This window comes from Typopeltis vanoorti, chromosome 14 (genome assembly GCF_054136105.1).
Source record: "Typopeltis vanoorti isolate ZY-2024b chromosome 14, IOZ_Tvanoo_1.0, whole genome shotgun sequence".
NCBI lineage: Eukaryota > Metazoa > Arthropoda > Arachnida > Uropygi > Thelyphonidae > Typopeltis > Typopeltis vanoorti.
The window spans coordinates 94,137,025-94,162,607 of NC_143562.1; the positions used below are offsets into that span (position 1 = coordinate 94,137,025).

At 35.8% G+C, this 25,583-nt stretch overlaps 1 protein-coding gene across 1 annotated transcript in view; it reads left to right on the forward strand.

Annotated features, from left to right (window-relative positions):
* LOC150099771 (uncharacterized) overlaps window positions 1-25,583 on the forward strand; it is a 392,852-nt gene that overhangs the window by 212,950 nt on the left and 154,319 nt on the right. The window contains exon 7 of the mRNA XM_090403489.1: window positions 13,636-13,681. Coding sequence (XP_090259615.1) covers window positions 13,636-13,681 — 46 coding nt within the window. The remainder of the gene's footprint in view (window positions 1-13,635; window positions 13,682-25,583) is intronic.

Consider the following 25,583-nt stretch of genomic DNA (forward strand, 5'->3'; position numbering starts at 1 on the left):
TACCCCACCATACACAACTTTCTGATACCTATCAGACAGCCAATCCTGAATCCAGTTGACCAATCTAACATCGAGACCCATGTGCTGCAACTTAAATATCAACTTATCATGTGGCGCCCTGTCAAATGCCTTCGTTAAGTCTAAGAAAATTGCAGTATATGCCTTTCCCTCATCTAATGTAACTTTATTATAAAAGGCTAGCATATTGCTAAAACAAGAGCGCCCTTTCACAAATCCATGTTGACTCTCATAGATAACATTACCCTCATCTGCCCAATGCTGTATACAGTCCCTCACTACTTTCTCCAGGATCTTAACAATTACTGATGACACACAGACTGGCCTATAATTAGACACTTCCAGTCTGTTACCACCCTTATGCAATGGCACTATCTTACCTTCCTTCCATTCCCTGGGTACCTTTGCCAAAGCCAGACTTTCATTGAAAAGCCAGGTTAAAGGCACTGTCAGTTCCCTAGCACATTCTCTCAAAACTCGAGGTGAAATACCATCCAGTCTCACAGCTTTACTGACATCCCGAGTACTCAGTATCTGAAACACACTCTCCTCCTGTACTTCCAGACCTCGAACCAGTCCTATCCCTCTAGCATTAAAACTGACTCCTCTAGGATGAAATATTCCAATAAAGTGTTCATTGAACAATTCCACTATGTCCTCTGCATCAGTCACTCTATTCCCATTTTTATCCCACAATATCATTCTTCCACAGTTCATTTCTCCTCCTACTGGCCACATAGCTAAAAAATTCCCTAGGATTTTCTTTGGATCTTAGGGCCAATCTCCTCTCATATTCCAGTTTCGCAGTCACTCTTCTAGTCACTCTTCTGGCCTGTGTCTTATGTTCTTCAGGCATCTTCTCTTCACCTGTCTCCTTATATCTCTTCCATAGCCTCTTTTTTGCATGCAATTCCTGTTTAATATTGTTTGTCATCCGCTTTACTCCAAATTGTGTCCTCTTCTTCACTCGTGGTATACAACTTACCATTGCTGCTAACAAATATTCTTTCACAATTTCCCACGCACTAATGATATCCCGGCCTTCCAATTCCTCCCTCCATGAAACTTCCTGAAGTTGATGTCTAAGACTATTATAATCACCTGCATTATAATTCCACATAGTCACTCTCTCCAAATGGTGGGAGAGATGTCAACTCAGTTATTATCAACTCTTCTGATGCTATAACCAAATCCAAAACTCTTGAACCTCTTGTTCCCTCTGTTACATGTCGCCTAAGACATTTGTCCCTCAAGAATTCTAGAAATTCCATTCCCCTATTGCTACATGCATCTTCCTCTCTCCAATTTATACTACTGTAGTTAAAATCTCCCATAACAATAATTTTTCTTGCACTTGCCAAACTTAGCTGTCTAAACATCTCCTGCTCCCCATCCTCTGTGCTCCTGGGTCTGTAGCAACACCCCACTAAATATCTTGTCTTACCTACCTCTACCTCACACCATACACTCTCAAAATCGTTTGTCTCACTTCCTTCCAAAGCCTCCACTCTTAGAGGACATTGGTCATCACTTATCATAAGCAGTACCCCACCACCACGCTTTCCCCTCCTATCCTGACGAAAAATGCTATACCCAGCGACTTCTATTCCTGTTATTATATCCCCTTCTGTCAACCATGTCTCAGTGATCCCAATAATTTTTGGCCAGGCTGATGCTATCTGCACCACCAATTCCTTTCCCTTATTCCAGATACTCCTTGCATTATTATAAAGCATATAAATGCCACTGTTTCTATACCCAGCATTATCCCTTCTAGACTCCACTGAGCTCAGTGTTACCTGACATCGTCTCCCTTCTCCCAAGTATCCATTCCCACTAGAGGCCACCCCTGCTATCATCCTCCCTGGGCACTGACTCGTTCAGAACAGCAATCTCTCCAGATGCCTACGTCCTTCCTCATTCAGATGTAAGCGGTCTCTCGCATACAATTCCTCTCTTTCCTCAAACACACTCCAAGCATCCACATATACCAGTCCTCTCTTGTCACACATTCTTGCTATTATGCCATTCAATATCACCGCTCTTCTGCTCAGCTCATCATTATCATACCTAGGCAACATGCACACTATTTTTTCTCTCTCTGTCTTCTTCCGTACAGTCTCAAGCAAAAATCTCATATCTCTCGCTTCCCGACTTACATTACCACTCAAGTCATTCGTTCCTACCATCACAATCATCTCATCCACCCTTTCACCTCTCTTAATTGCCATAGCCACCCTTTCTATTGTTCCTCCTGGCAAACACTCCTCATGCATCCTATCTTGAACACCACAGATCATTGAGTTGCCATACATTATACCTCTTACCATTCCCTCTCTGCTCTTCTTTCATTCCCATAGGTCTCTCTCATTCCCTCTCCTCTACTGCTATTCTCTCTTCTAGCATTCCCATACCTCTCTCCCCTACTGTTTCCATTCTCTCCTCTTCTAGCACTCCCATACATCTCTCTCATTCCCTCTCTCCTACTGTTTCCGTTTTCTCCACTTCTAGCACTTCCATATCCCTCTCTCATTCTGTCTCTCCTACTGTTTCCATCCTCTCGTCTTCTAGCATTCCCATACCTCTCTCTCATTCCATCTCTCCTACCGTTTCCATTCTCTCCTCTTCTAGCACTTCCATATCTCTCTCTCTCTCTCATTCCGTCTCTCCTACTGTTTCCATCCTCTCGTCTGCTAGCATTCCTATACCTCTTTCTCATTCCCTCTCTTCTACTGTTTCCATTCTCTCCTCTTCTAGCACCCCCATACCTCTCACTCATACTCCCTAAATTCTCTCTCTCCCCTACTCTGATTCGCCTTGCATTTATCTCTTCCATTCTTCTAATCTTATCTTTCATACTTCTGCTCTCATTCACAAGACATTCCACCTCCTCTTTCAGCTCATCTATCTCCCTCTGCAGGTCAGTCACTCTTAATCTAAATTCACTCTCATGTCTGAGGTAGCTCATAGAATTACTTGGTTATTGAAGAATGCACTAATAAACAGAGATAAAAAAAATTATTCCACTTTATAAGGCCTTGGTATGTCTATGTTTTGATTATTGTTCCCAGAGTCTGGTTTTACCAGGATTTGATGATGAAGAGGTAGTGGAGAAGATTCAGAGGCAAGTGACCAAGACGGTGAGTGGTCTATTGAATCCTATGAGGATTTGTGGATTGCAAAAGTTGGTTGACAGACAGAAAAGAGGGGGATACAATAGAAACATTTAAGTTATTTTTGTAGGATGAATGCATAGAAAATATTTTAGCACTTGGCTAGAGGTTGCATAACAAGGGGTCATTTTTGGAAAATGAATAAGAGTGGTTAACAAGAATGTGAGGACTAGATTTTTTGCTTGAAAAGAGGTGAATGACTTTGAATGGGTTGCCAGAGTAATTTCTTCATTTATCAATGAGTTCAAGGCGAGGTATGCTTTATGGTTAGTTTCAGTTTCCTGAGATGAATCTTTGGACTCCATGGAGGTGTTGGTACAATAATAATAATAAGAAGAAATATTTTATCGCTAGGAGATACTCTGCCAAGGAGAATAATTAATAAAGGTCATGTATTATAGAATGATATGAAATTATATGATTCCAGTCCAGAATGGAAGATTAATCAATCATCCATTGACTCATTTTTGGTGGTTCTTGATTATGTTAATTTTCAAACTTTTCTCATAATTTTAGAGTATTATGAAGATAGTTTGACTGGTAGCACTTGAAAGGTAAAAATAAAACCTAAAATAAAGAAGTTGCTTAACTTTAAAGTCATCAAACCAAGTAGTTCAGCTTAGCACCCCCCCTTTCAGTATTACTGTTACAGTATATGTAGTTCAAGGTTTTAACTGCTTAATAGCCAAGAACTTAACTTGTAGGTAAGAACAAGATTTTTAGACATTATATTTAATATTTAGTCTCTCTCTCTCTCTCTAGAAAAGTTATGTTATATGAAATTGTGAGGTATCTACACTGCTTGGAAAGAAGTCAATGGACACCCCATGGGCAAAGCACATCACTTCATGAAGGTGGTAATAAGTAAAAGGCTTTATAGGTTATTATCTTACAAATTATTATCTATATAACTGGAGTTGTAGTAAAGATGTTGAAGAGATTGGGGAGAGTTAGGATACAGAAGTGGATTGATAATAGCCATATTCTCTTTAATTGTCGGTATAAGTTTCTTAAACAGAGATCATGTTTTACCTGTTTACTTAAGTACTGTATCTCGGTCTTCCTATGGATCTTTTTCCTGTCAACCTGGCAGAGAACACTTGTTTTGCTAATCTTTCCTCTTCCATCCAATATGATATTGCCACTGATGCCATCTGTTCATGCCCCTAATCTTCTCAGGATTCATGTCTGTGGTCTCTAGTCTTTGGTCAAGTGTTTTATTTCTAACCCAGCTCTCAGATCCATAAGTTAAATTGGTTTGAGCACTGTCTTGTACACAGCTAATTTAGTGTGTTGACTAATTCCTCTCTTATTCCATATAAATTTATTCAATTGACTTCCTACCATATGAGCTTTGTTGATTCTGTTGTCTATTTCCATATTTAATTTACCATCTTCACTAAAAATTGTGCCTAGGCAGCTGCCTTTCCCTAAAATCTGACAGCTAGGTAGCTGCCTATTTTCATTGTCTTTGTCTTATTATTGCTGACCTTCATACCATATTGTAGCCTTAGAGGACATAAATAGGTTGCATGAGTGGAACTGTCAGTTCAGTGTTGCGGAGTATGAAGTTCTGAAATGACAAGCAATAATAGGATGTGAAATATGGGATCCGAAAAAGTTGGCCCCAGTATTTTACCCCCTGTAGATAATGAGTAAGCTACAAAATGTAAATAGTACACCTAATTTTTTAATAATTCTAATTTATTTTGTTTTAATAGAATAAATGCACATTATTATTGTTTAAAACTCGAAGTTGTATGCAATGCCTCTAAGGTAATCAATTACATTACGATTTTGAAAATCTTGGACTATTGTTTAGATTATAGCAGAAATTGCAGCATACTTCTTGTTTCTTTGATTGCCTGAATTACCGGCAATTAGTTGTGTAATTTCGAAATGTGCAGCCCTTGTTGTTTCTTTAAAGAATCAATGAATCAGTAAATATTTGGAAATAAAGTAGCACAAGTTTCCTGAAATCCCCTGTGCCACCCCTCCACAGCGTTGTTGGTATTGCTGATCATTCAGTGTTCGTGTGTAAACATTCCACAATTCGATGGCAAAAATGGGTAATTGCTAGCCTCTCTGATGTCTCTTCATCCAATATATGTATCTTCAGAGTAGTTTGCAATCACCATAGCTTCAATGAGGAAGTCATCAGCTTCAACTAAATCTTCAAATGCTTGAATAACGTTAGCAGGAGGAATAAATGCCAATGCCGGAATCATTCGAATCCAACAAGCAAATTCATGGTCTTGTTCGTATTGGGCTTTTAAACCTTCATGCTGTACCCTTTGCCAAACGCTTTGGGAAAAATAAAAAACAACAACCGGTATTTACAATACTAGGAAATTCTTGTTGAAAGGCTTGCATGGCACTTTGTTTGAAATCTGTCTTAAGTCACTGGAGTTGGAGACCCGGTTGTAGATTTTTAACTTCTTGAAGCAACTTGACATATCTGGCACGAATTTTGTGTGGCAGAAGCGCGTAGACCACTGGAATAACTGCATTGAATTGAACCACATGAATTGTAAAAAGCTGCTGGAAATGTATGGATACTGTGCTAAAAGTTGCATCAGAAAACCACTCCTGGCTACGCGCTAATAACTGAAGATTGTTACTAGTGGAAAAAATAAGCATGAGACCTGGGAGCAGTTCGTCCTGAGAATCATACATCAAAAACTGTTATACATTATCATTGATAATAATTTCTTGAAAATTTTGTGGAATTACTATGGCCTGGAGATTGCTTGGTAAAGCAGGAGTACCATTGTTGCATTGAACATGACGAATGGTTCGTTTAAGTGAATCCTTTTTAGGAAGTAATGTCGTGACATTGGCATGACCCTTTGCGATTACTGATGCAACAATTTGCTGTGGCCATTTGTTCGTGGTTGTTGCATGTTGCCGTATTTGACCAATCAATTGCAGTGCTTCCGACCTTGCAGCTTGAGCTGCATGGGGTTAGTTACGACTTTCATAACTGGGCCTTCCAAACTCTTTGTCCAAACATGCCCTTTGCAGGTGGAACGTTTTTCACAAACCCAGATTTCATGTTGTTCATCTACAGTTCTCTTTGAAAACACATAAATGTGGTTGTCATCATCTACCAATTTTCTTTTGCCTCTTATTGACGGAACACTTTTTGCCATTGTACACACAGGATTATTCAATCAAGATGCAAAAATAATATGTAGATATTGCACTGCCTGCGATGCTCAGCTTGTTCCCACAATGCACCGCCGAAAACAGCGCTGTCCACTGTTCTCCCCCCTGCCCATGTCCATCACTAAACACGTGACGCCCTCGTGGTCGAGTATGTATTCTTTCCATTGTGAAAGGATTAACAGTTCCAGTTAATACTTTCACGATGGAAAAAGAACCCTGAAGACATACAAAAGTGGAAAAATTAGTTTAAAAGCTATGTGACAATTTGTGCACGAATGTAATTTTAAAAATTTGTTCAGAAAAATAGTTATTGGAAGTTCGGTTCAAGTAATCGAGAGAGTTTAACATTGAATCTCCACTAAAGGGACCGGGACTTCGTTAAAAATTCGAGTTATCGAGAGTTGACTGTATTTACATTTTTGTAACCTACTCATTATCTACAGGGGGCAAAATGCTGGGGGCGACTTTTCCATAAACCATGAAATATACACTTGTTAGAGAAATTTTGAAGGTGGTAGTGGACAAGAACCTGAAATTTAGGGGTCACACTATACAAATTGTGATGTCATTATATCAGATTATGGCAATGATGTGGAGGCCCTTAATATGCAGGAATAAAGGAGATATTATCATTACCCCAAAGCCCCCATGGAGTCAAAGGCTCATCTAGGAGGACCCTTTGTCATACACACAGCTCATCATACTGTGCCTTAAACACATTCAAATTCTCTGCAGATACCACACTCTCAGGAAAGGCATTTCAATCATTTGCAACTTTGCATGCAAAAAATCTGCTTCTCATTCCTTGTTCACATGAGAAGCAGATACAGCTTCCAGGAATGCCTTCTTGTTCTCCCCTGATATCCTGCCATTTTATGAAAAACCTCTTCAACGTTGGTGCAACCCCTTACCAACTTGTGTCTCTATCATATCACCCCATCTACCCACTAAACTCTACAAATTGCATCATCTCAACCTTTCTTCATATTTACCATTCCAGAGATCAGAGACTACCTTAGTCAGTTGCCTCTGGACTCTTTCCAACATTTCTTCATCATTTTGAAAACCAGGTGACCAAATCTGTGCACAGTAGTCCATGTGTGGCTTAATCAGAGTCTTATACAATGGAACAAGAACACTGACTTCTATAAGTCAGTGTCCTCCACATCATTCCCAGGATTTGTTGTGTTGTCCTCACAGTTTTGGTGACATGTCCTCTAAATTTTAGATATTTATCCACCATCACCCCAGGATTTCTTATTTCCTCCACCTCTAACAATATATCCCCACCAAGCATAAAGTCTACATTCCATCTTTGTTTCCCAAATTTTTAAACCTTACATTTTTGCAACATTGAACTGGTATCTCCACTCCCATACCCATTCACTCAGCTATCCAAGTTAATGTGTAAGGCCAGAACATCTGCTCCACTCCTTATAGTTCATCCCAACTTTACATCATTTGGATGGGGATATTCAGCTGAAACAGCTGAATATCCCCATCCAAATCATCCCCATATCATTAGCATATAGGTTAAACAGCAGTGGCCCTAAAACAGATCCTTGAGGCATACCACTAGTGACTTTCCTCTTCTAGGATTTTGTTCCCCTCATACACAACTTGCTGATATCTATGAATTAGCCAATTGAATTTATATCTCCTCTTCTCTTATAAATAGGTAATTTAGATAAGATATCTACATGTCAGATCATAATCCAGTTCTACTTAAATTTCACTGCATGGAACAAGTAGAGATCATTTCCAGACCATGGAGATTCCCACCAAATTTCCTATTTATCTTTTCAACCAAACTCTAGACCCTCTGTTCAAACTGGAATAATGTTACCTGGAATTGAAATATGTCGTTAAAATTCAAATGCATAATAAAGCAGAATATGATTGATGGGGAAAGAAACAGGCTTTCCTCAAAAGAAAAAAGTTGAAAGTCTTGCATAAAGACTTGCATTGGTTCTTAGCAAAACAATGGAATAGAGTAGAATGCAGCAGCATCATTAGAAAAAAGAGATAGAAGTGGAAAGGCAGAAACAAGTGGAAGAAAGGCATTTTAAAATAAGAATACAGCATCACTTAGCAGAGACCTCTTCAGCTGTATTTTTCAATAGACAGTTCACCAAAGGGACTATCACCCAAATCTGCATTGATGGTGAAGACATGTTCACCACTCAGGACATCCTTGACTCCTTTCTAAAACACTATAAAAATCTGTTGGAAGGCAATAGTATTGTGGGAAATTATAACTCTTGAACATTAATAGCTTTTCTGTTTATATCCAAGACAGACTCAACAGACCCATTACAGCATCTGAATTTACCATACGCTATAAAGAATGTCAGACGAGAAAATTTTATCCCCAGTACCTGATGGGCTGAAGATAAAACTTTACTGTCAGACCTGGGATTTTATTCTTCCCATTCTAGTTATACTGTTTAATTCTTTTCTCTCTACAGGACACATACCAAGTGAATTTGTAGCTATCCATATCATCCTCATTCCAATACCTTAATCAACAGCTGGAGGCTTATTTCTCTATCTAATACTGACTACAAGATATTTTTCTGCATGATCAATAACAGGCTCAAAGTTGTAATAAGATACATAATTAAAAGCATACAAATGTATGGAGTTCTAGGCTGTGCAGTATAATTTCATCTGTTTCTGCAATGTGAACTATTCCATCTAGTTATCATGAAAAAGCAGCCACAATGGCAGTAGACCTTACTCAAACATTTGATAATGCCCAGCATCTCTTTCTGTTCCACATCCTCCAGCAAATTGGTGTGGGCAAAAAGCTGCTATCCATTATTCAAGGAGCCTGTGCCAATTCAACTCCCTGCCTCCTAGTTAATGGGTTCCTATCATCCCTAGTCAAAATTCAAAAAGGAATCAAGTAAGGTTGCACTCTTAGTTCATTACTCTTTGCATTGGTTCTTGAACCTTTCTTGCAGGAAGTCGACAATACACGTGCTGTGTGAGGAATAACAGTTCCTTCAACTATGAATGAAAATAAGGTATTAGCATATGTTGATGATGTAGTAGGCTAGTAGGTACTTTGAAGGATAATGATTCCATATACATCTTTTTTTTTGGTATTTTGGAAAAAATTAGCAAATTCAGTGGATTAACTGCTAATGCAGACAAGACAAAATTAAAAATTTTTGAAAAATGGAATCTTGGAGGCATTCCATTTAGGCTAATCCCTAAGAGAGAACCTCTCGCTTTACTTGGAATTCCCTTCTCCACTTACCCAGTATTACCAGTTCAAGAACTTATATACAAAAAACATTTAAACCTTAGAAAACTGGAAAATTAGGCCACTTCCCTTTTCTTCTGAAACCATAGTACTTATAATTCTCCCTGCTCAGTTGTATATAATAAATGTTAGACATTACAGAAGTCGAAGAAAAGCAATTATATAGTAAACCTGTGCAATTTTTTTGGTCCAGCCTATACCAATAAATTTAAAAGGAATTTCTTCAATTGTCAAAGAAACATGTAGGCTTTGGGCTTCCAGTCTTAAAATTCTGCTATTTAAGCAAAACAGCTTCATAAATCCATAAGATGTTGCAGACCAATCACACATGTATAGACTTTCCCCTGTACTACCTGGGTTTTCATCTTCCCTTATTTGGAGTAAATGATTATAAAGGTCCAAAAGCTGAGATTGTTCCTGAATACTACAACATTCTGTGATTAACTCTAAGATTGCTACAACATTTTGGCATTGACATTGTTTCCATTAATAAAAGTAAAATTTAGAAATCTTTAATCTCTTTGGCCACAGACTTTCACAGTTGGGTACTGACAATATTTTGTTTCATAACTTACTGAAGTTCCAAGGATATCCTAACAGGAGGGATCTTGCTTGGAGAATTGCATATGGTCACCTTCCAGTGAATGCCATCAAATGAAGGGACTTTAACGTTAGAGATTCAATCTGTGACACCTGTTATTGATTTCCTTTTTACATGCATTTTATGGTTGCTCTCTTGCCATGTGTGTTTGGAATGGTTATGTAATGTGTTAGGTATTCCTTTACTTATAATAGAACAGTTTTTTTTTTTGCATCTCCCCCTTCCCATTCTCTTCCCATTGCTACATTGTCAGTAATGGGAAGAGAATTTAGATTTTTATGATTAATAAATTAAAGTACCATTTATGGAAAGTTAGGAGGAAACATGGATTTGAAATCCAGCAATATGACTTACAAATGCTTTATTATATTGTATTGTGGAAATTTTTTTGGTCGGTCAGACTATTTTTATATTTAGAAAGAAGCATTCTAGAAGATATCAAATTTTTGGCTAGGTGGTGTAGAACAAGTTTATATATATATATATATATAATAAAAATCATCCACATTATGTAATTTTCACAAGGGGAGATAAAATTCTGTCTATTTTTACTACGAGAGGTTCTTTAAATGGTTCCCTCATCTTAGTTCAATGTGGTCTTATGGCAATTGCAGTGATTACTGGAGATCAATCCAAGGAAGATAAGGCTAATCACCTAGATATTACTCATCTTTACACTTTAGTTTCAACAGTCTTTTGGTTATTCAGCTGCATAATACTGGTGAAAAAGGAAAACTGATTGCCTTTGGCTATATGATGATAAAAAAGAGATGAGGCCTTTTTCTCTGTCTCTCATACTATCTATCTGTCTTTTCTTTCTCCTAATACTATCAAGCTCTCTTGCATCCCTATACCTACTACTTGAGGCCTATGATGAATACCCCCCCTTTACTTTTTCACCTCAATAAAGATCAAAATTCCAATGATATCCTGACAGGAGGGAACTTGCTTGGAGAATTGCTATGGTCACCTTCTAGTAAATGCCATCAAATGGAGAGACTAGCATTTGACATCTGTTATTCATTATTTCTAATGAATAAGTAGAACATGCGTTTCACATTTGCCCTCTTACCCTGTGTATTTGGAACAGATTAGTAATGTGTTTGGCATTCCATTACTTACAACAGAACATGTTCTTTTTTTTGCATCCCCCCCCCCCACACACACACTTGTCAGCAATGGGAAGAGAATTTTGATTTTTATAATTAATGAATTAAAATACCATCATGGATTAGGAGGAAACATGGATTTGAAATCCAGCAATATGACATACAAATGCTTTACAATATTGTATTGTGGAAATTATATTGTTCCATCTGACAGTTTTTGTATTTAGAAAGAAGCATTCTAGGAGATGCCAAATGTTTGACTAGGTGGTGTAGACCATTCCCATTTTGCAATATTTACTAGGGGGAGAGAGATAAAATTCTGTCTCTCATACTAGCCATCTGTCTTTTCTTTCTTCTAATACTATCTATCTTGCAGCCCTATACTAACTATGCTGGATCTATGATGAACACCCTCCTTTACTTTTTCACCTCAATAAATGTTGAAACCAGTCTGGGTAGTGCCCTTTCACATAATGCAACTTTTCTGCAACCTTCATTCATTTGGTCTCATACAGAGGAGTTCATGTTTTTTCCTTTCCAGAAACTCTGCATTTTCATGCTGGCAAACAGATAAACCAGCTAAAGAACATACACAATTTGCAGAAATAATGTGTTAGCCTTAGCTGCTTTAGCCATAATTGCAACCAATTGACTTCCTTCAATGAATCCCTTCCAACCAAATCCATACCACCTTATCCTTGTCTTCTGAAACTCAAAATGTAAATTTTGCAAACACATTGAATTGCTAGTTCACTTACCATGTGGATTCAGACAGTCTTTTCAAATCCTCTTGGAAAACCACATCATCATTTTTTTGCTCTTTATAGTTCTTCCAGCTTTGCATCATCTATATACCACTCCACTCTCCGAGTGTCACTAACACATATATAAATTAAAAATAATGCCCTGTAAACAGATCCTTGCACATGTATTTTTGAAATGAAAGGATAGGATGCTGCTTCCCCATACACAGTGGTAGTGTCATGCCATACAGTTCTCAAGCTACTACTGTTCAGCTTATTTGTTAATGATATTTCATGTGGATTGAATGGGAATATTCAATTGTTTGCTGATAATGCAAAGTTTGGAAGGAAAGATGCTGATGTCATTTCTCCTTGAATACAGATAAGTAAAGATTTCTGTTTCAGCTTAAATAACTGAAAGATGCTGATCTTTATGTTTGATGCAGAAGCATGTGAACTACATTGGTGTAACTATGCTTTGGCTATGGGGTGTAAGGGGGGGGGGGTGGAATAGATGATATTTGAGATCTGTGGTTGATTATTGACAGTGGACTGAAATTCAGTGAGCACATTTCAAGAATTGTGATGTCTACAACTTGCAGCTGTGATAAGGAAAATACTGACAAGTAGTAATAATGAAGTAGTTTTGCCACTGTACAGCCCTTGATAAAGACCACATGAAAACTGTCGTGTAAAAATTAAGGCGAGTGATCAAATGGAACCATGGCAAAATCATATTAAAAATAAAGATATTAGGAAGGGACTTCATGTCATTAGCATTCAGGAATAAGTGAGCAGAACTAATTTCAAGTAGCATGGTTACTCAGACTTATATGGTTTCCATATTAAAAGTTATTCTAAAAAAAGGGACAGAGACAAGTGGCTAAAGCAATATTAGGTTGAAGAAATTTAAATTACAGAAGTTAGTAGACATGAAAAAAGAGGCACCTCTTTTTCACATGTCAAACTCTGATAACTGTGATGAAGATGTTTGAGTTGGAAAGTTAATTTTACAAGATTAATTAATACTGAAGGGCTTATAGCTCTTATTATGTGGAGTGGAGGGTGAAGAGGAGAAGAATGAGCTGCTGACTTTGATGTATAAAAATGTGGTGAGGAAGCACTAAGGAGTACACTTTTCACATGCATAGTGGTGAGTGAGTAAAGTATATTACTGGTGTGTTGTGCGCATGCATGCAAATGCTAAGAGTGGGTTATTTAAGGCTCAATATGATAGATATATATTGCTTGTTAAAGTGAACATCTTAACACGTTCATTGCCAAGCTGAAAATTGGAATTTCGTGTGGTGGCCAAATTTTTTTTATTTTTTTATTTAGTTAGCAACGTCCACGCAATAACGCGTGATCGGCCGTTCGGTGAGAACTCGCAACACGCGATATAGCATGATTGGCAATGAATGTGTTAATGAGTCTGTTGACACTGTAGAGGTTACGTGATGATAATAATAATATCATATCAGGCCAAGATGAAAATGTTGAATTAACCATTTTTTAAATATCTCATGCCTATGGAAATTTTATTTTCTTCTAGGGCACAGGAATTAATCCTCAGATTTTACGTAGTCGGCAAGTAGCCAGTGAGTATCCATTCCATTGTTATTATATAATGCCTTTTAAAAATTAAAATAGCATTTTAATTTCACTTTTCAAGAAACATAAGTGTTTTTCATTCATAATCAGTATTTTTTTTTCTCTCCATAATTTGAACTGTTTTATTGCACTCTAGATGCACTAAAGAGATTTAGATAACTGGAGGTCTATATTTCTTCATGTGGTCAGGTCAAAAGATTACTGTAAATACAGGCCTGAGGTGCCAGTGTCACAAAAACTTAAAAATAAAACCCATTAATAATCCATAAATGCAGCAAGGATGAAATAGAAGCCATCAGGTTCCTGACAGTATACCCTCAGAGGTATATAGAATGCTACAATAGTACCACATGAAAAGTGTACATTATTACAAACATGAGTTTGTAGATTTTTTCTACCAAAAAATGAGAAATGGAGTTTGAATGTTAGATGTAATCTTCTGAAATGATAAGAAATGATAACTGACATGGGGTTTAATAGAAATTTGACTTTTGTGTAATGGTTCCTACATATTCGGTTTTAGTTATGTAATGGTTTATACTTACTGCTTATTGTATTTTTTGTTCTTCCTAACACATTAGATACCACTACATATGTGGCGAAACTGGTCGGTTTAACTATCTATGTTATCATGACCCAGTGTTAGTTATCATTTGTCACAATTTTCATTCAAATTAATCTATTATCTCTCAGAACTCCAATATTTTCTGATCTTATATTTTTCTTTTCTAAGGTTCTTCTAACTATAACATTCTACCTAGATCTTGGTCTTTCTCTAAGTCTTTTATCTGCCATCCTTACATGAAATGCTTTAGGTAATTTTTTTCCCCATTGTGTTTGAGTGACCATACTACCTAAGATTAGCTCTGCTCACTTATTCCTGAATGCTGATGATGTGCTAATATATTTTTTTAATATGGTTTTGCCATAGTTCTCCTGATTTTTCAAAACTCACCTAATTTTTTTCAAAATTCTCTTATCTCTGGTCTCTAGTCTTTGATCAACTGTTTTTGTTTTTTCCATACTAGCTGTCAAGTGCATAAATTAAAATTGGTTTCAACAGTCTACTGTGTTACAGCTGGTTAAGTTTATTTTGACTAATTTCTTTCTAATTCCTTATAAATTTATTCAGTTGATATCCCCATCATCTTATCTTTGATTATTCTGCTGTATATTTCCATATTTAATTTTTCATCCTCATTTAAAATGGACCCATATAGATGAAATATTTTACTTGTACCAAGAGGCTTGCTTCCCATCCAAGATGTAGCTGAACTTTCAGTATTCCTAGCATATTTTCAATCTTTGTCCTTTTATTGCTCTGCTGATTTTCATACTAGATTTATTACAGCACTTATTCAATTTAGTTAAAGGAATCCTGCAGACTTGTACTAGATTTATTGAACAGCATAGCATCATATACATAAAGAGCTGAGTTGAATATTTCCAATTTTGATATCAGGTCTTAATGCCAATTCTCTCAAAATGTGATAGATGATGAGCAATGGAAACAGTGTGTTGTGTGCATCCTTGCCTCACAAATGATTTTGCATTAAACCATCATTCAGTACTTCCTTTGTTCTAACTGCAAAACTTACAACTCAAGTATAGACTGTGTATTGTGCGTGTGTGTGTGTTGTACTGTTTCTTTACACCATATAATTGTGTTGTTTCAAGGATACTTGCGACATAAGGCTGAATGATATAATCACGTAATCACAAGAAAGATATTTATTTAACCAAATATTTTGGTCTGGAAATAGCAGACCATTGTCAGTGGTAATACAAGAACAGTTTAAAAAATACAAGCTAGAATACTAACAATAGATCGTTAAAATTATAACGTGCCGCATGATGTTAAATCACTAAGTATGAAACGGAATATTTTGAAGTACAAACATGATTGAATTTGCTATTTAAAAATAAAAAAATAAAAATAAAAAATAAAAAATAAATTAATGAGTAATCTTGATTAGACTTTCCCAGATTTTTGATATAGATATACAGTCATTACGATTCAGGTTGGGGCGATGGAGCAAGGCCTCCACGCTTTCCTTGAACAAACGTTCGAACCTATAACGGGATCTATGTAAGAGGCGAGTCTTGGACCAAAGGATGCTGTGGTTAGTTTCAATCCCGTGTTGAGCCAATCCAGACTTTTCAGGTTTGTTGTGAAGAATGGATGATTGATGTTCTTGGATTCTTTTTTCAAGAGAACGTCCAGTTTGTCCAAAATAAAAGAGATCACAGTTACATGGAATTTGATAAACTCTGGGAAGAGATAAAGTTGAGCGTTTGTCTTTAGGAGAAGGAAAATGAGAAGACAATTTGTTAATAGGTGAATACATAGTTGTTAAATCATATTTCTTTAAAATTCTTGCGATAGGTTCTGAAATACCGGATATATAAGGAATAGGCACTCGACGTGTTGAAACGTTCTTGTTTTGTAGAGGATTATAAGAATTGAGAAAACGTTGAGTACTTTTTTCAGAAAAGTACTCAACTTTTCGCCCCAACCTGAATCGTAATGACTGTATATCTATATCAAAAATCTGGGAAAGTCTAATCAAGATTACTCATTAATTAATTTTTTTTATTTATTTATTTTTTTATTTTTTAATAGCAAATTCAATCATGTTTGTACTTCAAAATATTCCGTTTCATACTTAGTGATTTAACATCACGCGGCGTGTTATAATTTTAATGATCTATTGTTAGTATTCTAGCTTGTATTTTTTAAACTGTTCTTGTATTACCACTGACGATGATCTGCTATTTCCAAACCGAAATATTTGGTTAAATAAATATCTTTCTTGTGATTACGTGATTATATCATTCACCATATAATTGTATTGTAATGTAATTATAATTGTAAATTGCAATTGTAAGGATAATGATAAAATGAATATCAATGTGTAAGGATAAAGAAGTCATTTTGATTCTTTACAAGACTGTGCTATTCACATCTGCACCATCTGCAGATTTGATCTCCTATGGAGTGTAGATTATGAGGACAGATTGAGAGTTAGTGGACTGTAAACATTGGCATAAACAGGAGAAATGGAGTTTGAATGTTAGAAGTCTATAATCTTCTGAAAGGGTATTATAGGATATTGGTTGAAATTTTTCATTATATGTAAATTAAGGAAAAGAATGGGGGTTATCTGTGCAAATTGAGTTTGTGTGGTTAAGATAGTGTGAGAACAGATTTTTCTCTCAGAGAGCAGTGAGTGTAACAATTTGCCTGTTGAAACTGGGAATGCATCTAGTGTAACTGAGCTAAAGAAAATGACAGCTGGTGTGGATCCTTTCCCTTTTCTCTAAGAGTTCATTATAAATTATAATTATAAATTCATTATAAATTACAATTATAAGTTCATTATAAAATATAATTAGGACTGAAGTACTCTAGGAGCTTAGCCTAAATATAATATATATTTATATTAAATTATTGATCAGGCCACCACTATTTCTGTATTAAAAGTATTAATGATTGTCAGACATACAAAAATATTTTGGGAAAATTTGGAGAAAAGAGCAAAGCTAATAATAATGACAAATACCTGGTGGATTTCTGCTGAGGATATGGACTGGTTATTACTAACACAATGTTCCAACATAAAAATGTGCACAAATTCACATGGAGAGAAGAAGCAAGAAATAAGAAAAGTCTCATTAACTATGTTATTGTTGATAGTGATGTTTTCCCACTGGTGCAGGACACCAGAGTGTACAGAGGATTTGAAATTGGAAGTGATCACTATTTAGTCTTGAGCAGGATAAAATTGAATTTCATATTGAAAAGAAGAACATGTAAGAAAGTTTTAAAGAGAATAAAAGTTGAGCACGTGGATAGGCTTATGTGTTCATCACACATGTTGAATTGAATTTAAACGGTATTGAATTGAACACAGATTGATAAGAAAATAACTATTTATTAACTTAAAAGCTAATATTTCGCTGGTATTATATCCAGCATCTTCAGAGCATACAAACAAAGTTTGTTACAAGTGCGAGACAACCACAATTTGGTGTAACAGTGGGGCTGGCATAAGTAATTGCAGCGTGCAACACAAGACTAAAGTCCTAATATGGCGCCATCTAAGTTAAAAAAAAAAACAGTAGTCCAAAGTTTTGAAAAAAATAAAATTAAAATAAATATTAATTTGATCTTAGGATGACAGTCTCCCAAATCTTTGGTAGATTTATACAGCCATACTTATTAAGGTTTGGAGTATGTTTTAAGGATTCTGTTGATTCCAGGAACAACCTCTTGTGACTTGTAGAAGCTTCTGTGCAGTACTTTTGTTTTTATTTTCCAATTGATCCTGTGTGCTGGGGTATCCAAAGCATGGTCTGCCAGACTCTTCTTGCCATAGCGAAAGTGCCAGATATATTTTTTGTGTTCACTGAAGCGGATGTCCACAGTTCTTCCTGTCTGTCCGTAGTATGCTCGATGACTAGAACAGGGCACTTCATAGACTCCTGCATGTGATAAAGGAGTAAATCTGTCCTTAGGTGAACAGATGAGAGTTGCCAATTTCACATACGATTTAAATATGGTGCGTAGTTGGTGTTTGTTAAGCACCCTAGATATCTTTTCAGATGTGCCTTTAATGTTTGGGATGGTAATAGTTTTGTTGTAGTCTTCTGTGGTAGATAGTGGGGGGGATTTCTGGGTAGCATTTAGTATTTTGTCTATCTTATTGGGATTATAGCCATTGGTTAGGAAGGTGTGGCACAAGTGAGAAAGTTCAGAAGTGAGAGCAATGGCATTGGAACAGATTGCTTTAGCTCTATGGGTTAGTGTTTTTAAGATACCATATTGTTGAGAAGGGTGATGGCGTGATTGTTTGTGTAAATATCTCCCTGTATGTGTGGGTTTTCTATAAACCGAAAATGATAAGGAACCTTCTGGAAGACGTGTGATCAGTGTGTCCAGGAAGGGCAGGCAGTCATTGGCTTCTAGTTCCATTGTAAAGTGAATTTTAGGGTTCTGGCTATTTAGATGCACTAAAAATCTATTCAGTGTATCTGGGCCATGTGGCCAAATAGCAAACATATCATCAACATAGCGTAACCAGAGACTAGGTTTGAGAATTGCTGTATTGATAGCTAGCTTTTCCAGATGTTCTATGTAGAAGTTGGCTAAGGGGGAGAAAGGGGGGGGGATCCCATAGCTGTCCCATCTAATTGTATATTTTCCTTTCCATGTAAAATAACCTGCCTGTACTGTGAATTTAAATAGCTGAAATATATCAGGGGGAAATTGTGAATTTAATCAGCTAAGTGTTTCAGTCAATGGTACATTAGTGAATAATGAGGTGATATGAAAACTCACCATTAGGGCTGAACTATTTAAGTTGCGGTTTTCTTAAATACTTTTTAGGTGGGTAGAATTTTTAACAAAAGAGGGAGAATTGTTTGTGCAAGTGGCTAGTAGTTTGGCTAAATATTTAGCTAGTTTATATGTAGGACTGTTTATACTATCTGCAATAGGGTGTAAAGGTGTACCTTGTTTGTGAATTTTTGGAGCTCCATATATTCTGGGTGTTTTAACGTGAAAGAGTTTGTTGACTGTTTCTTTTGGCCAGGAAGTGACTTTCTTCAATAACTTGTATGCCTTATTCTTTTGTGAGTTGGTGGGATCTCGATCTATAATTAGATATGTTGACTGGTCTTGGAGAAGTGTGTTCATTTTGCTTTCATATTCTATTATATCCATGAAAGCAAAATGCACACATAAATTAATAGAGTCCTTCCATTCCTGGATTCACTTGTAAAGAGGGAGGTTGACAATTCTCTCAGCTTTTCTGTTTCAAAAAGCTTATGTTTCCTGGACGATACATTTTTCAGGACTCAATGCAGCACCCTTCACACAAACATTTAGAATTGTCAAGATCCTTGCCATAGGATATATATCACTCTTCTGAGGACACCTTCAGAGTAGTATTACTATGTATTAAAGATAGTAGGATATTTAATGGGTGCTTTCTATTCAAATTACACGTCTTGGATAGTTACTCTGCTAATAATAGTCCATCATCAAATATCAGGAGAACTTCCTATATCAAAAGCTTTTCATCTAAAAAGTTTTTAAAAAAATTGGTTTGCAGACTTCTTTCAAGCCATCATTTCTTCTGCCTTCTACTGAAGACAATTTCCTCTCTTAGCCTGCCTAGGAGTGCACCAGATTCCTTTTTCCTGTAGTGTCTCCTATGTCAACAGGTCATACTGTGAATGTCTGAAGGTCAAAACATGTGGATTACATGATTTCTCCTTTCTTTTAGTGTTACACGGTGATCAGCATTCATTTTTGAAATTATGGATTCTACAACCATGTTAATATAACACTTTTTATTATCCCGACGTTTCGATCTTCATATCAAGATCATCATCTGGAGCATACATAAATATACAAGACAAGCTGCATTACATTTCAAACTGACAGCTAGAGAAACAATGATTTGATCACATGCTACTCACTGGCATGACCTCTAGTGGGGAAAAAAAAATTATTACATTAAGCTAGATTTAATTTATGATTATGCATAAACATTCTTGCTTACAAAGGAAGACATATTATTTTTAAATAAAATTTACTCAATTGATATCCCCCCAATAGAATGGAAAAAAGCAATTGTGATTCCTATCTTTAAGAAAGGTAATAGAGATGACCCTAAAAACTATAGAGCTATCAGTATACTAAATTCATGTTACAAAATATACAGCAGAATCTTAAATAACAAACTAATGAAATATTCCGAAAACTTTATTCTAGAGGTACAAAATGGATTTAGAAAAGGACGATCATGTATAGACCCAGCCTTCTGCCTAAAATTAATAATAGAGAAAAGAAGAGAATATAATTTAGAAACACATATTGCATTTATTGACTTTGAAAAAGCATTTGACAAAGTTAAAAGAAACATATTATTTAACATATTAAAAGAAAGACAAATACCAAATAATATCCTAAAAGCTGTCACAAGTATATATGAAAATAATCAAATACAAATAAGATTAAATCATGAGCTATCATATAGAAGAGAGATAAACCAAGGGGTCCGACAGGGATGTCCCCTCTCAGCAACTCTTTTTAATATCTACTTAAATGAAATAATAATAAAATGGAGTAAAAATTTACATCAAGGAATTAAACTTTCACCTACAGTTAACTTAAACACTCTCCTCTTTGCAGACGACCAAATAATAATTACAAATTCTGAAGATAACTTACAGAAAGCTATTTTAAATCTAAATGAGATATCCAAAGATTATGGTATGATAATATCAACGGAAAAATCAAAAACTATGGCCTTTAAAGGACAAGATCCAGCAAAAACTAAAATAGTATTAGATAACAAGGTCTTAGAACAGGTGAATTCATTTAACTACCTAGGATGTATGATCACTTATGAAAATGAAAAAGATATAAACATAAAAATTGCAAAATATTTAAAAATAACTGGAGTAATTAACTCTATATTTAAACCAAACCTAGTTCAAAAACAAACCAGGCTAAAAGTATACAATACATTAGCCCTACCGGTCTTAATGTATGGAAGCGAAATCTGGACAATAAAACAAAAAGACAAACAAAGATTAACAACAGCAGAAATGAAGTTTATGAGAAAAACTGCAAAGTATACCCTATTTGATCACAAAAGAAACGAAGATATTATGAAAGAATTAAACCAAGAACCAGTAATTGAAAAAATTAAAAAATATAAACATAGATGGATGGAACACGTTCAAAGAATGAAAACAGAAAGATTACCAAAACAAGCCTTAAAGTACAAGCCATTAGGAAAATGAAAACCAGGACGTCCTCTTAAACGATTCAACGATGACTTCTAAGGCCCGAACAGGCCATACCAGGCCTAAATCCTTGATACGTATGATGATGATGATTCTTGCTTACAGATGGTTTTCCTGCCAGCAACAATGATGTCCTATTTCTATTATTACAATTGTTATTTTTGATTTAAAAAATAAAATAAATAAATAAATTATTTATAAATTACAACATGAATAAACATTCTTTCTTATAGATTTTTTCTTTAACAGTGACTATGTCCTATTTTTTTTATTATTAAAGTTATTTTAGATTTAGGATCCTGGATTTTCTACAGTCCTGTTTATAGTTGTTCTTAGAGAGGAAGGATTCGTGGGACGAATATATGCCTTCTATATATTCGAAGGCATATATTCGTCCCTAGAATCCTTCCTCTCTAAGAACAACTATAAACAGGACTGTAGAAAATCCAGGATCCTAAATCTAAAATAACTTTAATAATAAAAAAAATAGGACATAGTCACTGTTAAAGAAAAAAATCTATAAGAAAGAATGTTTATTCATGTTGTAATTTATAAATAATTTATTTATTTATTTTATTTTTTAAATCAAATATAACAATTGTAATAATAGAAATAAGACATCACTGTTACTGGAAGGAAAACCATCTGTAAGCAAGAATGTTTATGCATGTAATTATAAATTAAATGTAGCTTGATGTAAATTTTTTTTTTTTTTTTCCACTAGAGGTCATGCCAGTGAGTAGCATGTGGTTTCTCCCTATACAATTCTGATGCAATCATTTTCTGTTTTATTTATTTCTTTATACACACACATATTTAGAAGTTTATTTATTCATTCATTATTTTCTACATACTCTTTTTTCTACAGTCTAGCCATAAATACTGTTACAACTTGAACAGCCTTTAATCTATCGGTAAATAATTTGCAGCTTTCAGCACATACAAGCCACATGTATAAGGTGCATATAGCATCACTTAATGTTTGAAATGCACCCCTTTTGCCTTCATGCATGCCCAAAGTCTGCGAGGCCACATATCGATGGTGGCATGCACAACATCCAACAGAAATGTTGCCACTTCTTGCTCCAAATTCACCTTCAGGCTGGTGATGCTGGGATGTCATTTCTTGCAGGCTACTCTGTCAAGCTCTGACCACAATTTAAAGTGCAACAACAGATTAGTACTTCCAGATGGCCAATCAGATGGTGATATGTGGTTGGGCATATTTGCCTCCAACCACTGTTGTGTGGTCCTCGCCTTGTGTGCAGGTACTGAGTCCTGTTGGAAGGTCCACTGAAACACAGGTTCCAGCACGGTGTCTTGATACACTTTGATAGTTTTTGACTCCTTTCTCCACACCAAACCATTGTGGATGCGAGGTGATGACCTCACGGAATGCTGGATACTATCGCACATGCTTTGCAACCATCTAAAACATATACCCAATTGTTTTTGGCAATTAACTGATGGTGAAAATGGTGAAAATCTTCTCATCTGTGAAGAGGATATCTCTGTGTCTGTTATTTGCATACTGCCAGAGAAATGCCTTTGATTTTTATCATCCTCTGCTGCATAAGTTGTGGTATTAGGAAATGTCTAGTAGAATAACGATAAGCTCTCATCCCCAGGTCATCAGTTAGTACACATATAATAGTTGATACAAACACACATCCTACTGATCCTAAGTGTTTTTAGCATGTTGAAAATAACAGGCAGCTGCATTATTCTGACCGTGTGAAGTGCTCTTATAGCTACACAGTCATAATCACCCCTCCAAATATTAACCTCTACAGCTAGACAACTCTCTCTCTCTACTGATAAACACGCAAATGTTGGCTGTTCGGTGCTGCTAACGGAACTGGGCTTGCACAATTCTGTGGGCACCACTAGGATGTGTGTGGAAGTTGTAACAGTATTTATGACAAGACTATGTATATTCACTTTAATTCACTTAAATTATTAATTTTTTATAAAATTAATAATTATTAATAATATTTTGATACTGGTCATTCAGTGGTGGAAAGTCTATTTTCATTCTATTCTCATTTCATGTAACTGTTTTTTCTTTTGTATGTTCACTCCGATAATGCGATGAATCACAAAATAAATGTTTTATTTATGCAACTTCCATGTATAGTGAGTTCTTCATAATGTATTCATTTGTGGGTATGGGTTTTCTATAGATGGTAAAACCAAGCCTCCATCTGGTCATTTTATTATCTGAGTGTCTAGGAACGACAGACTGTTGTTGTTCCTACTACTTCTACTCTCAAGCGAATTGGATTTTTGGTTGGCTGTTCAAGTGGGAAGGCATAACAACCTGTACCAACAATTGAATATATCATGATGAACTTACAATACATGGAAGTTTCATAAATAAAACACATATTTTGTGATTCATCACATCATCAGAGTGTACATGCAAAAAGAATAAAGTTACATGAAGTGAGAATGGAATGAAAACAGATGGACGTTACTGATTGGATTCTTTCCACCACTGAATGATCAGAATCAGGATATTGTTAATAATTATTCAAATTTCCTATTTGAACATTTTATGCATGGCATAACAAGATGGTAGATCTGAGTGGGGAAAGGCTAAAGACATTCTTTTCAAATGTCTCCATAAAGTAGTTGGCTGAGAGTGGAGTGGAGAAAGTAGAGAACCCTGGTTGTACCATCTGTTTGTGTGATTCAGATTTTCCTTGCTAAATGAAGTAGCTCAAATTCATGGTGAACTAAAACAGGGCTGAGATGTTGGAGGAAATTCAGTTTAGATTAGGTCAGAGGTGTCTTTAAGTGGAATGTTGGAGAATAACGAGAAGATGTCAAAACTGACCATTCAGTCAGTGCTTTTGGTAAGTGAGGATCTGCTGTACTGGGCTTAAGATAGATAGAATAGGTGGATGAATATATGCAATTTACAACTGGATGTAATAGCATGTTTCTTTAATAGGATTTCAGCAGCCCATATATCCAGATCGGCAAAGTTTTGGGTGTGCAGATCCTTTTTTATTTATTATTGTTATTATTATTATTATTTTTTTTTTTTTGTTTTTAATTTCTTAGCTGCTTATGTGTTGAAAACTCTTCTAAGAGGATCATCCAAAGGTCTTCTTTCAGTTTGGTGGCAAGCTTCTCTACTAGATTACAGCTTTTTTAGCTGGCATTCAGCAAGCAGATGTGACCAAGAACTTGAAATAAACACTATCTTTTGACCACCTTCAAAGTACACAGGAGAAGAGCATTCCTTATCTGCGCTCCTGAAGATTATCTACAATTCCTGGATTTGCCTGGGGTCTACCAAGTTGTGACTTAAACAGGTAGGACCGCAAACATCAGGATCTCAGAGTAGTAAGATTACATCTGAATACCATTACTATGGCTACTAGGAAGTGGTGGACCTCCATAGGATTCATTGGAAAAAAGGCCATCTTACTTCACCAATCAGATATAAATATGAGAGACTATTCTTTGAATCTTCATCTGATATCACAGAATATCCTAACTCTTAACCTCAACACATATAGTTGTATTCAACTGCCTCTCATCCACATCCAAGAATATTCTGTCAAGCCCACTAAGTGGTGCAATTTAGAACTCTAGGCCTTCCTATGTTTCTCTTATCAAACGCACTTATGTAGGGGCTGTGTAAACATATCTGTTCCAGTGTACTGTTTCCCTGATGATGGCGATTTAACCGTGGAAAAATATTGAAAGTAGTACTATCTATTCAATTATTATATGTTCTGCATTGTAATTTTCTATAACAAGAAGGTGATTAACAATCAACATATAAGCTGGAATGCTAGAATGCAAGCTCTAGTGATATCTGGAGAGCATGTGATCCTTTCTTCCCCAGTATCTATCTACCTTCATTTTAGACAATTCAGGCAGAATTTCTCACACCTCTTCAGCAATTACAATTATTGAAAATAGTAACTGTAATCCAATAGTTGATAAGGTCAAAATCAATTCATGTTGGGACTTGCAGAGTTGGAAGTGAAGAAGAAAGATGGCGATTTTTTTCTTTATTTCAGATTTCTCTAGTTGGTTTATTAATTGGAT